Source organism: Hipposideros armiger, unplaced genomic scaffold (assembly GCF_001890085.2).
Source record: "Hipposideros armiger isolate ML-2016 unplaced genomic scaffold, ASM189008v1 scaffold_164, whole genome shotgun sequence".
Classification (NCBI taxonomy): Eukaryota; Metazoa; Chordata; class Mammalia; order Chiroptera; family Hipposideridae; genus Hipposideros; species Hipposideros armiger.
This window is the reverse complement of record NW_017731514.1, coordinates 1,959,157-1,973,075: the sequence shown is the minus strand read 5'-3', so window position 1 is coordinate 1,973,075 and position 13,919 is coordinate 1,959,157. Positions and strand designations below refer to the sequence as shown.

The window sequence follows — 13,919 nt, the reverse complement described above, 5'->3', positions numbered from 1 at the left end:
GACCGGGGTGGGTCCCTAGGGCAACCTCAGGAGGATGCACACCCCACCTCCCCCCGAGGAGCACTCACAGTGAAGGCAATGGCAGACGTGTAGACAGAGTACCAGTCGGATAAGGCAGAGAGGTTCTTCACAAAGCTGGTGACAGGCTTGGCGCCACGCTCTGGGGACAGAATGTTGGCAGGGTCAGGCCGGTGCTCACCGGCCCTCAGGCACACCAGGGGTGGGAGGGGGTGAGGCTGGCTGCAGAGGCGGGACCGAAATGGGCAAGCAAACCGCAAACACGCAGCCCCGGAGACGCCCGGCCCCTGGGCCAGGGCCGCCTGGGCCCTCGGTTGCCCCGTGGGTCATGCCGCCTGTCTGCCCCACCCCACACCTGTGTCCGCACACAGGAGGAGGAGGGCCGGGGAGCCTGGCTGCATCCCCTGGGCACTGGCAGCTATCTGGGAAAGCACCACTGTTCCCCAGGGCTTCCACACCTGGAGGGGCAGACGGACAGGGTGGGCCTGGGACAGACTCCCAACAGCTTCAGAAGGAAGGCTGGAGTGGGAATTACTGGAAAACGTCTTTCTAGAAAGACATCCAGTGCAGTGCAAGATCGCAGCGCCCCTGCTGGCCGGCCCCACCCACACCCACCCGTCAGCCCCCCACAGGCTCGATACTTACTTAGTCGCCTCATGTTTTCAGTTAACCTAAAAGACAGGGAGAGGGAGGTGACTCGCCTGCAGTGGCGTTCCCCTAGCCCGCATCTGCAGCGCTCTGCTGGCACACAGGGCACATGGCTGACCCTGGCACACAGGGGCCACGTGCCAGGATGGGCCTCATGGCTGCTCCCTACAGGGGGTCTTGTCTCCTGCCCACGTTCCCCAGGAACCTGAGTCTTTGAGAGCGGGGGACCTGGCCCGTCTGGCACCCTCGGAGACCCAGGGGCCTACAACAGCACCGAAGTTTACCAAGCGGGCGTGTGACCCCACAAGGAATGCCCGGGCAGTGGGCACCCCGCCCTGAGCCCACCATCCCCACACAGCGTTTGTCACAAAACACCAGCGAGACCACCCAGTGGGGGATGCTACCGTCTTCAAAACCTGTGCAGCCTTTGCTTTGCTCGACATGGCAGCTGGGCTGGGGACTCCCGCACCCCCACTTCATGGCTTCACTGTGACGCTGGCCTGGCTCCCCCGAGGGCCCCACCTGCGGGCGCTGAGGGGCTCCTCCGTCTCCACGGTGCTCTCCTCAGGCTGGAACCGGAAGTCTTCCACATACTCCCCAAACTTCTCGAAGAACCACTTCTGCACGCGGGGGCACAGCCCCTGGCTCCGCCGCTCTGCGGGGACAGGCATGAGTCCGGTGAGGGCAAGGGGCCCAGGGGGTTTGCAGAGGGCAGGGTGGGGGCTCGCCGCCAGTGGGTGGAAGTTCACACCAGGCTATGAAAGGCTTGGCCCCCTGAAAATGGAGCCCGACCTGCTTCCACCACAAGGTGAACCCCAGTTCATGGAGACCACATGGGGCTGTGCGTCACCCCCAACCCGGGCAGTTCGGAGGCTGTCCCCAGTGCAGGCACTGTCCAGGCAGCTCTCAGCCCACGTGGGTCTGCGACAGCCCCTCTCTCACTGGACGCACTGGTCAATCTGGGAAGTGGCTCACACCGCAGGGCCCTGCGTACCAGCCAGCGGGCATGTGTGTTGGGGACCATGTCCTGGTGGGGGCCCCAGTGGGTGAAGTGGCCTCTGTTCACCCACAGCCAAGCCTTTAGAAAGCCACCCACATCAGACTCAGAAAACCAGGACAAACTCCTGGAACGGGAGCACTTTGTGCAGGTCAGTCTGTCCCTTCAGAAGGCAGGCCTCAGAGTCGCCAGCAGGGGGCACTGTCCACCACCATTAGGACATGGCGAAACGGTGGTCCTGGCTGGGCTGCCCGCTCCTGCGCAAATGCCCAGAGGCCACCAGGCACAGAGGGGTTCTCTACATGGTAGGGTTTCTAGGGTGAGAGGTGGGGTCAGCAAGCTATTGGGTTGTAGGGAAAGTCATGATGTATTTTTTCTATGTTTTTCGTTGCAAAAAACGCGTCATGACTTTTCCGACAACCCAAGAGTAAACGCTCTGACTGCTTCGTGCTCTCAAGAGCAGCTGTGGACATGAGACAATACAAATTGGTAACTAGAATATGGCCTCAGGGATAGAAAACACAGTCTGGGGAATATAATCAATAATGTTGTAAATATTTTTTAGGGGGCCAGATGGACTCATGTCTTGATAGGGAGACCATTTCATAGTCGGTGTAGAGGTCTGACCACTGCACTGTATTTCTGAAGCTGATGTTGAATAATAATGTATGTCAACTATAATTATATATATACAGTCACGGGACGTAGAGTGTTGGAATGGAGTCCATGGAATTGTAATAGACAAGCATGATATTGGGGGTGGGAGGGCAGTAGATGGGGGAGGGGGGTTGTTACTTTGTGAGGGTGAAAAGGATAACTATTGCGTTGTTCTGTACACCTGAAACTAACAATAAAAAAAATTTAAAAATAAAAAAAAAGCAGCTGTGGACAGATATAATAGAATGGGCATGGCTGTGTTCCCACAAAAAATACTTACATATNGTCCCAAGCCAGTTCTTAACCATCGCGCCACTCGGCCGGCCCAGATGCCGACATTTTTAAGAGCCCAGTTCATTGAGAGACCAGCAGTTTAGGAGTTTTAGGGGGAGGTCCCTTGTGGGCGGCAGGCAGGGACCTGAACTCCCAAATCACCAGACAGGCCACAGACAGGCCCAGGGGGACCTCAGGGCAGCGCCTGCAATACCAACTCTGGGGCTCTGGTTCGGGGCAGGACCAGCTGAATTCCTACCATTCGTTGACTACAGAGGAGTCGCTCTGCGTGGGCTGGGAGCCCACCCTAGGCCTCCACCCGCCTTTCCAGGAAGTCAGGGAAGGAGGCAGATAGCACCAGGTCACCCACCAGGTGACCGAGGCACCCACCACCAGGTCACAGGCTCACGGCACACATACCCGCCAGGGGTCGCTCGTTTTCTGACAAGTTAAAGATCTCGTGGAAATTGCCCTTCTTGGTGCCGTGGAAGCGACCAGCGTCTTCGTCCTTGCTCAGGCCGGCTGGGGCGCTGGACACATAGCTCCGCGAGGAGGCCGTCTGCAGCTGCCAAGAGCACAGCCAGCCCCTGTCAGCCACGCTGGTGCAGAGGGGGACAGGCCAGGACGAGCGTGGCCTCCCTCCCCGCACACAGCTGCACACACAGACGAGCAAACAGGCGTGTGTGCCCCGACGTGGGGAGACCCTCTCTTCCCCCCAGCACATGCAGTCCAGGTGCTGTGCCGCAGGTGCTCAGGACCGAGGCAGATCAGGTGGACTTTTCAGAATTGGAACCGGCCAGGGGGACAGGCCACCAAAAGCGACATGAAAATATAAAACAGTCACACCACGGCAATGCACAACATCAGGTCACAACGGGAGGAGGGGCTTCTACACGGATGCCGTACCTTGTCGGGCCCTGACAGCTGGCCAGAAAGGAGATAACACACACGTGGGACCGCAACAAAAGAAAAAGTGGGTCCACATGACACGGGGTCACAAACACACTGGCTCAGCAAGCTGCAAGCGCAGACACAGGCCCACGCGACACTTGGCGGGGCTGTCCTCCATCCTGGAAGCCCTCACCCCACCTCCCCTTCGCTCTCTCCCTGAGAGTGGCCAGCACTAAGCAGTCTTGGGTCCCAGGAAGGTCCTATCCCAGCCACCCCAGGGCCAGGACGCCAAGCTGCCTGCCTCTGTGCCTCTTCCCTTGGGTCCACCACCATCTGTGTGACCAGAGCCTGTCCACTAGCTCACACATGCCTGGCTGCACACCCAGCTGCTGAGTTCAGGCTCCTAACAAGCTTTGTTTTCCCAGAACCCGGGAAACCTGACCCATACTTGACCCCGAGCTTCCCTCCCAGCAACAGAAGTATCAAGCGGTCACTAGACACTCTGTCCTCAGAGAACATTCACACACAAGACCCTGCAATCCAGTGCCGCCTCCTCCAGGAAGCCTTCCTGGATCTGCCTGGGAGTCCTACAAGGCCCAGAATGTCCCCACTTGTCTGAGACCCCGAGGACAGCACATAGGTTGGCTCAGTACACGGTGCCTGATGCCCAGAGAGCCTTCCACTGAATGCAAGGTGGGCGCAGTACCGGCCTGTGGGCACAAGGCGGGCCCATCCCGGGTACTGCTTTGTCTTGCTGCCCGAGCCTCAGAGCCAAGGGACAGCGGGACCTGCACCAACCCGCAGAGCAGTCACAGGGGAGGGCTCCCTCCTCCCAAGGCCCCCAGGCTCTGTGCAGCCGGGACCCACACCCCATACCCAGCCGGTCCTCTGCCTGGGCCAGCCTGGCTCAGAGGGGCCCGCTCCCCAGAGTCCACGGCAGGATCTCCTGGGGACCAGCCCAGCCTCCCAGTGAGACACAGCCTCCGCCAGCAGCCGTCCCTTGCTGGGCCAGAGCTGGCTGGCCCTTCACAGCAGAGCCAGGAATCACGGAAAACACCTAAGTTGTTTCAAGAGCCCCATTATATCGGGAGGATATCAGCTCTCCGGTGACTGACAATGAATGCAGAACAGCGGACATGGCCCCCGCTGGAGGCCGGGCTCACCCTGCGGGACACGGCAGCAGCACTGGAGCGCTCTTTGAGCTGGGGGTCGGTGGGGAGGTTCTTCCAGATGATGTAGGGGGTGTCGTACTTGGCACGCAGCCTCGGGCAGCGTTTGAAGATAAAATCGATGAGGAAAAACTTGATTCCAGCATACAGTCCTGGGGGCAGACAGTCCCACTTCACCCAGGACCAGCCACTGTGCCCACGTGCTCAGCACCCCACACTCCCGAGTTAGCGGCAGGAGGCCAAGATCCCGAGGGCCTCCTGGAACCCAGGTCTGCAACAGTGGCCCTGGTGGGCTCGGCAAGGCAGGGGAGCTAAAAGGCGGGTGACCCCAGCTGAGGGGCATCACCCATTTTTGTGTTGTTACCTCAAACCCAGTGGTGGGTCGGGACAAACAACAATAAAACCAGCTCCCGAACTCTGAGGGTGACATGAAGGAAAACTCTGGGGGATGTGTCCCCAGCCTGCCCTCTGACTAGGGGGCCGGCAGCCCTCATGGCGTGGGCTCCCCCAGGTCAGAGCACGCCTGTTCTAGCCCAGGTCCCCAGGGAAACAATGAGACGGCATAGACCACTGGGGACATTTTATATTTGTGGGCTTTTGTCACTCTCCCCAAGGCCATGCACCTGCCAGCCCTGGTTTTCCTAGCGATGGGAGCAGGCAGGGTGCCAACGTGACTGTGGACCCACCTGCATACTGGGGGGCTGAGGGGGGCGGCTGCGGCAGAGCCAGAGCCCTGAACTGCACGGCCACAGTGCTCAGCGCCACACCACGGCCCCCGCTCATGTACTATGCACAGGTCCTATGCCAGCTGCAGGTTAGGGACACTGAGGCCGGGAGGGCATTGCCGCCCAGTGTGTCAGGCTTGGGGTCTGGCCCAGGGAGGAGGGTGCAGTTTCCTGGGTGAGTGCAGCTGAGTGGGTGGGGGCGGCTTAGGATCATGACCTCAGTCTCNGGAACCCAAATATCGAGCTTGCTTATGTATTCCAGCTTCTTCAGGTGGTTGTGAATGCTTGAATGATGGATGTTCAATGTTTCTGCAATTTCTCGTGTCATGTAACATGTATTTGACTCGATCAATGCCTTCATTTTGTCATCATCAATCTTGCAGGCCTCCCTGACCGAGGAGTGTTATTGAGATCAAAATCACCAGCATGGAATTTCGTGAACCATCGTTGGCACTGACGTTCTTGTAGAGCATTGTCACCATAAACTTTATGCAACTTTTCACAAGCTTGACACGCGTTCTTTTCTTTATGCAAGTAAAACAGTAAAATATGGCAAAAATGCAGAGTTTGGTCTTCCATCTTCAACTTTTTGTAAAATCTCCAAAACTCAACCAAATCGCTCAATTTTTTTTTCAGAATGAAACTAGAACTTTCAGCTGTCAAATGACATAGAAATAACATAGATGCGGATGACTCTAGGACTTCCAAAAATGAACTAGGGCCATCTGTGGCAAACATGCGTCATGACTTTTCCGACGACCCAATAAGTATTGTTTCTACCCAGAAGATGGCTCTGGATGTGGCCTATGGTGACGACGGTACAGGTGAAGGGTCACAGGTCACAGGGCTGACAGGCTGAGGCTTTACAAATGGAAATTCCCACAGGAAAAGCCACTGTTTGCTCGAGTCCAAAAGGCATCCCTGAGACCTAGAAATGTGACCAGTTAATTCACCAAATGGGGGTGAGGACGGCCCAGCTGAGAGCCAGGACTGCCTTGAGGTCTGACCAGGGGCCAGGGCTGCGGGCGGAACTCCACGGCCCTCATGGCCGGGCACGGTGGGGTCCTTGCTGGTCTGGGTAGGATGGTGAGGTGCTTAGGGAGACCCAGCAGCTTCACCAGACCTGGGGACACAGGGCCAAGCCCAAGACCATGAAATTCAGGCCACGGTCACTACAGCGGCCCCAGGCCCCAGACACAGTCCAGCTTGCAGAAGTGGCGCCTTGTCCAGAAAGCACAGCAGTGGACACGGAGAGGCTGGGGGTCAGCAGCCTCCCTGCCCGGCGGGCACCCGATGCGGATAGGGGAGGCGCCTGCACGCCCCTGGCCCCACCCCCCACCTGGGGAGTTCGGACTCACTGGATTTTGTCACTAACCGGTGACAAATGTTTAGGTTTGCTGAGTGGCCGCTCGCTCGGCCCTCCTGCGCTTCCTTGTTGGCTGTGATTGGGCCTCCATCAGGCACCTGTGTCTTGGCTCCGTCCGGGGCCTGCCGATTCCCCTGGGCCACCCAGTCCCACAGGAAGCTGTCCCACCCGCCGCGGTTTCCTTCAGAGACCCCCTCGGTCGTGGGGTGAAGCAGTGGAGGCCTTGCATGGCTACGCATCTCTGAGGACAGAGGCCTCAATGAACTCGGTGCCTCTCAAGGGCACAGAAGTGGCTCTGTCAAGGGGCCGCACAAAGTAGAGATCGGAGAGGAGGGGTGGCCTCTGCCTAGGACCCTGGGGACACTTCCCAGTTAGACTGAGAAGCAGGGTCTAGCCCAGGTTAGGCAGTAAGTGAAGAGTAACCTGGGAGGCAGGTGACAGGAACACAGACAGCCCCTGCTCCAGGCTGCGGGAAGCCAGGCCTCAGTTCCCTAACCGTGCCCAAGGGAGCTGTGTCCCCACCCCTCTAGTAGCCAGGCTCCTTCGCAGCAGAAGGAGGGGACAGGTGCCAGCACAGATGGGCGGGGCCCTCACCTCCACACATTAGGATTCTTCCTGCAAGCACCCCAGATCCATCCACTCTGTTCATCTCAGCTCTCACACTTCCTAACTGGCCCCCAGCTCCCCTCACACCCTTCAATCTGGCTCCAATCTGAAGCCCAAGTCAGATCTTGCCACTTAAAACTCGGCAGGGGCTTTCCACAGGGCTTGTGATAAAATGCACCCACTCGGCGAGCCCTTCCACCAAGGCCACCACCGCGATCACCAGCTCTGTCTCCTTCTGCTCCTCCTTCATCTTTGCTCACTGGGTTCAAGCCACAGGGACCTTCCTTTAGGTCTTCAAACAGTCTGATCCTGCCCCAGGACCTTTGCACATGCTGGTGTTCCCCAACCTCAGTCTGCTGTTTCCCCTTAGCGACCTCCCTGACACTGCCTCCCGATCTAACATGCCCTTTTGTCAGTTTCTCTCATGGGTTTTGCTCTTTCCTGTCAGGACAACAAGGGTCCTCCTCATGGTGCCGGGAGGGGATTCCCAGAGGTGACATGGGTCGACAGAGAAAGGCTTAGCACACATGGCCCCTGGTAAACACACCACGTTTCTAAGTCTATATTCATCTAAGGGTTCCCTGACTCGGGCCCATGTCTCCCAGCAGGCCCGAGGGAGGCCCCATCTGCTTCAGCATCTGTGACGGACCCAGGACTCAGCCTAGCTCAAGGAGAAGGCAGTCAAGTGGTGGTGATGGACACTGGGCGGGTGGGGACAGCACTCGTTGCCTAGCAACCAGAGCAGAGGTGCTGACCGCAGGATGCATGCAGCAGGGTGGCCAGGACAGGACAGACAGGACAGCAGTGGTGGGGAGGGGTCCAGTGGGAATTCAACCATCAGCCCAAGTGCGAGCGGAGGGTCTCTGCCCGAGTACACAGCTCCTGGCATCTGGATGTGGGCGCCCTGCACAGTGGGCACACGGCCCCCACGCTTCGGCCTCAGCCTCCCCCCACCTTGTACTGGGGTTCCCAGGGACCCTGCCTCGAGCACGCAAGGGCACTCAGAGTCCCCACCTGCCATGTCCCTTGCACACACAGCACCTGCTGAGGGGATGCGAGGGGTGCTCCAATGACCAGAGGTCCACAGCCCTAACAGGTGATGAGCCCAGGCGCCCCCGCCTCCATGGGGACCTCCACTCAGCCCCACACGATGCCCGGCTCACACCCTCCTTCACCAGCAAACACTCACTACACAAGTATCACACGCCAGGCTCTGTCAAAGCGGGGACACCGCCATGACAAAGCCACCACGCCCTGCCGGGAGCAGGCATGGGGGGCTTCCCTGTGAGCACACCATGTTGTGAACTGGCGCCATCGTGTAAGCCCGGAAGCTGCCTCCTGCCGGACCCTGGGCCCCAGGGGGGGTGGGTCCGCCCCGGCGCAGGGAGCACCCTGGGGCCCCCCTCCTCCCAGAGGACTCAAACCCACTGACAGTGGGACAGCCTGGGCCTCGGCGCACATGGTGCCCCCCCACCCTCCTGTGCAGAGAGACCTGTGGCCTCCTCCTCGGGCCCCACTTCTGAGCTACCTGGCCCTTCGTGGGGGGGTGGAGGGGGGGCTGGCGCACAGCAGGCGCTCCGTGGAGGCTAACTGGACCAGCAATGGATGAACCTCGCTGTGAGTCTCCACAGAAACCTGTCAACCCAGCACGCTGGGTGGACAGCCCTCCACAGAGGTGAGAGCACCTCTGCCCCGAGTGGCCACTGGCTGGTCAGGCACCCGAGGTGCCAGCTCTGTGTCCCCACCTCACAGGGACCAGGCCTGGGCGAATTCCCCAAGAGCCAGGGGGCTTTTCATCTCACATGTCTGCTTCACGTGGGGACAATGGCGGCTCTTGTGGAGAAAACAGAGGTGAGGGGCTCCAGGTTATCATGGCCTTGTTCCTGGGAGCCAAAGTTGGGGTGTTCTCAAGGTCAAGGTGCTTTCCCGCCTGCACCCACAGGCGCCCCAATCACCTCTGTGGATCTTGGCCCCGCCTGAAGGTCACAGCAGCCCCCAACACCGCCTCCATCCCCAGGCATCAGGCACTCCTGCCCTTCCAGCACCGTTAGTAGGAAATCACATTTTCCTTAACTCGGCCACCCCCGAACTCCCCTCCCCACGTCACTAACCTGTGAAAGGTCAGTGCGCAGCCAGGTTCCACCACGTGACAACCATGAGGCAGGCCGGACCCAGGCCAGATGTGAGCACGCGTGGACACACAGATCCTTCCCAAGGCCCGCATGATGCACCGCCTGCTTTCGAGCATGCTAAGACACACTCCCAGGCTCGAGGGCGTCAGAGACAAGGGACTCCGGCCGCGCAGGAGTCATGTCCTGGTAACCTGGGCCTCTGTGGGGTCAGGCACTCGGCAGAGCTGAGCCAAACACTCCTTTTGGATCGCAGACCACTACGCTCCTCACAGCCCTGTTCCAGACAGTGCGGGGACAGTGGCCCCTCGGGCAGGCTGTGTGGGGACAGCAGCCCCTCAGGCAGCAAACCTGATTGTCCCTGTTCCCAGCAAAGCCCCGAGAAGACTTCCACCTTTTCCAAGTGCCTCCTTTCCTGGCAGCTAAATGGATTAAACCAACCGGCCTCTGTAACCGCTTCTCTCTCACTAGTCCTTTCTCCCTGAGCCTGAAGTAACGGTTAGAGCCGACGACGGTGGACGTTACAGGCACGCTCCCTTCCAACGGTGACATATTTAGGTCAACTGCAGCGCGCAGAGCACGGCCGTCTCTGCACAGCACAGCGGCGCTGCAAATCTCCATCATCAATTTCTCCTCTAAGAGGAAGAAAAGAAACAGGAGCCAATTTCCTGCCAAGTGGAAAGTGCTGAGCTGGTCATTCCAAAGGCGGCCTCATCTGGCCCAGCCTCCCACCGGGACCCATGATCTCCGGGAGCTGTGGCAGCGGCTTCTGACCTCCAGGCTCCGTTAGGCCTGAGCAGTCGGCCACACAGCCTTCTTCCCGCAGAGCCCTGGGACCACGGTCTCAGCACGGGCCCGCCTGTATCCTGAGCTGCCGGCAGACACCACGATGGCGGGCCAGGCAGAGCAGCGCCCACCCACCACGGGTGGCCTGCCGGGGCCACAGGCACTCCCTGCTGCATCGGGGAGAGGGCGGAGAAGGTTTCCTGCAGGGTGGGGTTGGCGGTGTGACGCCACACACCGGGACAGGTGATGAAGCCCCTCAAATAGCCCCCATATTAATTTCCTGTTGCTGCTGTAAAAAAATGACCACAAACAATGGCTTACATCAACACAAATTGATTCTCTTACAGCTTCAAAGGTCGGAGTCTGAAATGGGCCTCACGGGGAAAGTCACGGGGAAAGTGGGCAGGGCTAGCTCCTTCCAGAAGCTCCCGGGGAGCACGTTTCCCCGCCCCCCACCCCCAGCTTCTAGAGGCCCTGCATTCATTGCCTGGTGACCCCCAGCCAGCGATGACATCGCTCCAACCTCTGAGTCCATCATCACGTCTCCTCTTGACTCTGCCCGCCCCCCTTACAGGGACCCTGCGATGACAATGGGCCCCGTCCCCAGACAATCCAGGATCATCTGCCTGTTTCTGACTCTTAACTCAGTCACGTCTGCCAAGTCCCTCTGGCATACAAGGTGACATAGTCACAGGTCCTGGTGATTGGGATGTGGACACTTTTGGGGGACTAGGATTATGCTCACCACACTCCCCTCAAGACAAAACTCTGGGTCCCAGGAGGCCCCAGTGGCCCCAGGAGAGAGGGATGACATACTGCTTCCACCTGGTCCAAAAATCCACAGGTCACAAAATAAAGAAGGGCCGTCCTTTAGCAGGTCAAATGGCCCTCAGGGGTGTGGGGACTCCAGCCAGCTCCCGCGTCCCACGTCTCTCCTCCCCACCTGCAGCTGCGCCCCAAACGCTCCTGAGGCAGGATTCTCCCAATGCCCCCACGATGCCCCCACGATGCCCCCACGATGGCACCCTGGCCAGAGAGCCCTCACCGACTTCAACTCTTACAGTGGAAAGTGCCCATGGGGAGGACACTGCCACAAGCTCGTGACCCTCCTCAGTGCGTCCTGATGCCAGCACTCTCGGCTGCTCTCAAGTCCCTCTGTACCCCTCGCAGGTGGGCCAGGACGCACGTTATCTCACCTCTGCCAGTGGCTAAGTCACAGGCAGGGCCCCCACACCCCTGCGCATCAGACACGAGGTCACAGCTGCGCAGGGCAGGAAAAGCCGCTGCACTGGAGACGTGGGGCTGGCCCTGGCCACGTGGCACAGTGCCTGATGATTCACTCCTTTCCCAGGTCTGGGGTTGGCAATGACGGGGTCAAGGGTCCATGGCGTCTGCCGACCTGACGCAGACAGCGGGGCCAGTCGGGGCGTGTTTGCAGGAGTGAGTGTGTGTGAGTGTGAGTGTGAGTGTGTGTGTGTGTGTGTGTGTGTGTGTGTGTGTGTGTGTGAGTGAGAGAGAGAAAGGAAGGCTGTGGAGGCCAGGGAGCCACAATGCCTGCCCAAGGAATGAATCAGGACCCCAAAACCTTCTAGGACCCACATGTGCACCAGGAGAAAGCTTCTACCCTAATTCATGAATTCCCTCACTGCGGCTCCCGCTCCACAGGACACACGTGTGAGCAAAGCGAGCCGCCAGGTTTGTGGCACTGGAGGGAAACCAGACACAGCTCCTCGGGGGGCCTGGCCTGCGCCCACCCACTTCCCGTGAGAGCAGTCGGGTGGCAGAATGTGATGGGGACATGGGGAGCCCAGAGAACCCACAGAGATGTCTGCTTGACTTTCTAATGCTTGGTTTCCTCCTCTGAAACGTCCCCTTCTTGCAGCCCGGGGTCCCAACAAGCCAGGTCATGCCTTGGTGGGGGCTTTCAGGGGCCCTATCGAGGAAAAGGCATCCGGCCCCGGCCGAGCTCACAGCCCCATTTCTTTATGGACACTGAGAGCACTGGTCGCTGCTTCAATGGGACAAGCACAACGAGCTACAGACATGGAGCCCCGAAAACAGGAAACCAGCACCACAGAGCACTTCATCCAGCACTCCCCACAAGGGGCTCTGAGCCCACCCCCCTGGTCACACCTCCCTGAGTCTGCGAGAAGAGCAGCGTCAGAAAGCTGACTGGGGACTCCAGACCCATCCCCTCACCCACGGCCACCCCGATTCAGAGGGAGACAGAAAAGACGCCGCACAGCCCAGCCCACCACCCAGCCTCCAGGGAAGTCGCTGGGAGGAAGGAACTCAGCTTCAAGCCTATTTTTAAACCTGTAAAAGTAGAACTCTCAAGCAGGAGTCCTCTTGGCACACAATTCAACAGGCCCAGCCACAGCCAAAAATAAAAATCAAGTGATAATCCTTAAATAAAACTCCTTCCCATCGGCCGAGTGCAAGCACTGGGACCCTCAGAAAGCTATTCCTACCACCTGGCCAGGTGGGCGGCCTGCACATCTCCGGCCTCAGCTCTCACCTCAACTCACCTGGCCTCCAGCCTGTGCGATTCGCCCCTCCCACCATCACTGCCAGCCTTTCCAGGAGGCAGAGCCACACCCTCTTCCCAGTGACCCCAGGTCAGGCCAGGAGCCCCTCGGGAGCACACCTCCACTTTCAGCACCAGCAAAGAAGCACCCACTTCGCCCCTCCACTTGGGGGGAAACAGCTCACTACAGGAGACAACTCGCTTTTGTTGTCAGCTCAAGTCTTATCTCTTCCCTGACATTTGCCTACTGCTTGTTATTTGCTGCTACGCGGAGACAACGTTTATGGAACGATGACCAAGTTTCGACAGCCGTACAGACTGGTCAGTAAGCAAGGAGCAGCGGTGTGTTAAGCGTCTCACGCTCTAACCCGACAGAGACGCTGCGGAGACGCTGGCACACGGCTGTGTTTCGGGCCCGTTTTAGGAGCCTGACTGGGGGTGTGGGGATGAGCAGGCACAGCATCCCCGTTTTCCCACGTGAAATAATGAGAAATAAGGTCCTGACCAGTGTCTCACCCAGAACAGCTGATTTTCAGGAACCGTGACCGCCTTTCAGCAAAGACGGCGTGTGGCCTCTCATTCCCCGACCTAGGCTCTGGGGCCCTGGGCCCAGGACCAAACCAGGAAGTGCGTGTGCATTCAGCCCCCAGCCCTCACCCTCTTTTCAACCCCCCACTTAGCACCAGCAGCAGAGCCCCCGGGCCCCAGGCCTTTTCCACGGCAACGGGCTATTTCCTAAGTACCTGTTCCCTGCTCAGCACTGGGCTTGGGGCAGTGAGGGACCCCTGTTCCCTGAGCAAGGGGAGACCAGGCCCTGAGTGGGCAAGCCCACTAGGAAGCAAAGGTGGCATATACAACACTCGCCTTAGGGACCAAATACCAGAAAGGATGGGAGCAAGGAGAGGTGCATCCAGAGAGCTGGGAGGTACCCAGCGAGGCCCTGCAGGGTGTATAGAGAGCGGTGTGCCCAGTGGAGAGAACAAGTCTATCTGTCCACCTGTCCACCCATCCATCCACTGACCCATCCATCCATCCATCTACCCACCCACCCATCATCCATCCATCCACCCACCTATCCATCTACTCACCTACTCATCCATTCATCCATCCATCTATCCATCCATCCA

General features: G+C 59.0%; 1 protein-coding gene across 1 annotated transcript in view; it reads right to left on the bottom strand.

Annotated features, from left to right (window-relative positions):
* The window catches only part of GRAMD4 (GRAM domain containing 4), a 44,986-nt gene that overhangs the window by 12,227 nt on the left and 18,840 nt on the right, over positions 1-13,919 (bottom strand). Inside the window, exons 3-4 of the mRNA XM_019651686.1 lie at positions 4,648-4,856; positions 3,014-3,158 (exon numbers count right to left, since the gene is read on the bottom strand). Of these exons, the coding sequence (XP_019507231.1) occupies positions 3,014-3,158; positions 4,648-4,856 (354 nt within the window). The remainder of the gene's footprint in view (positions 1-3,013; positions 3,159-4,647; positions 4,857-13,919) is intronic.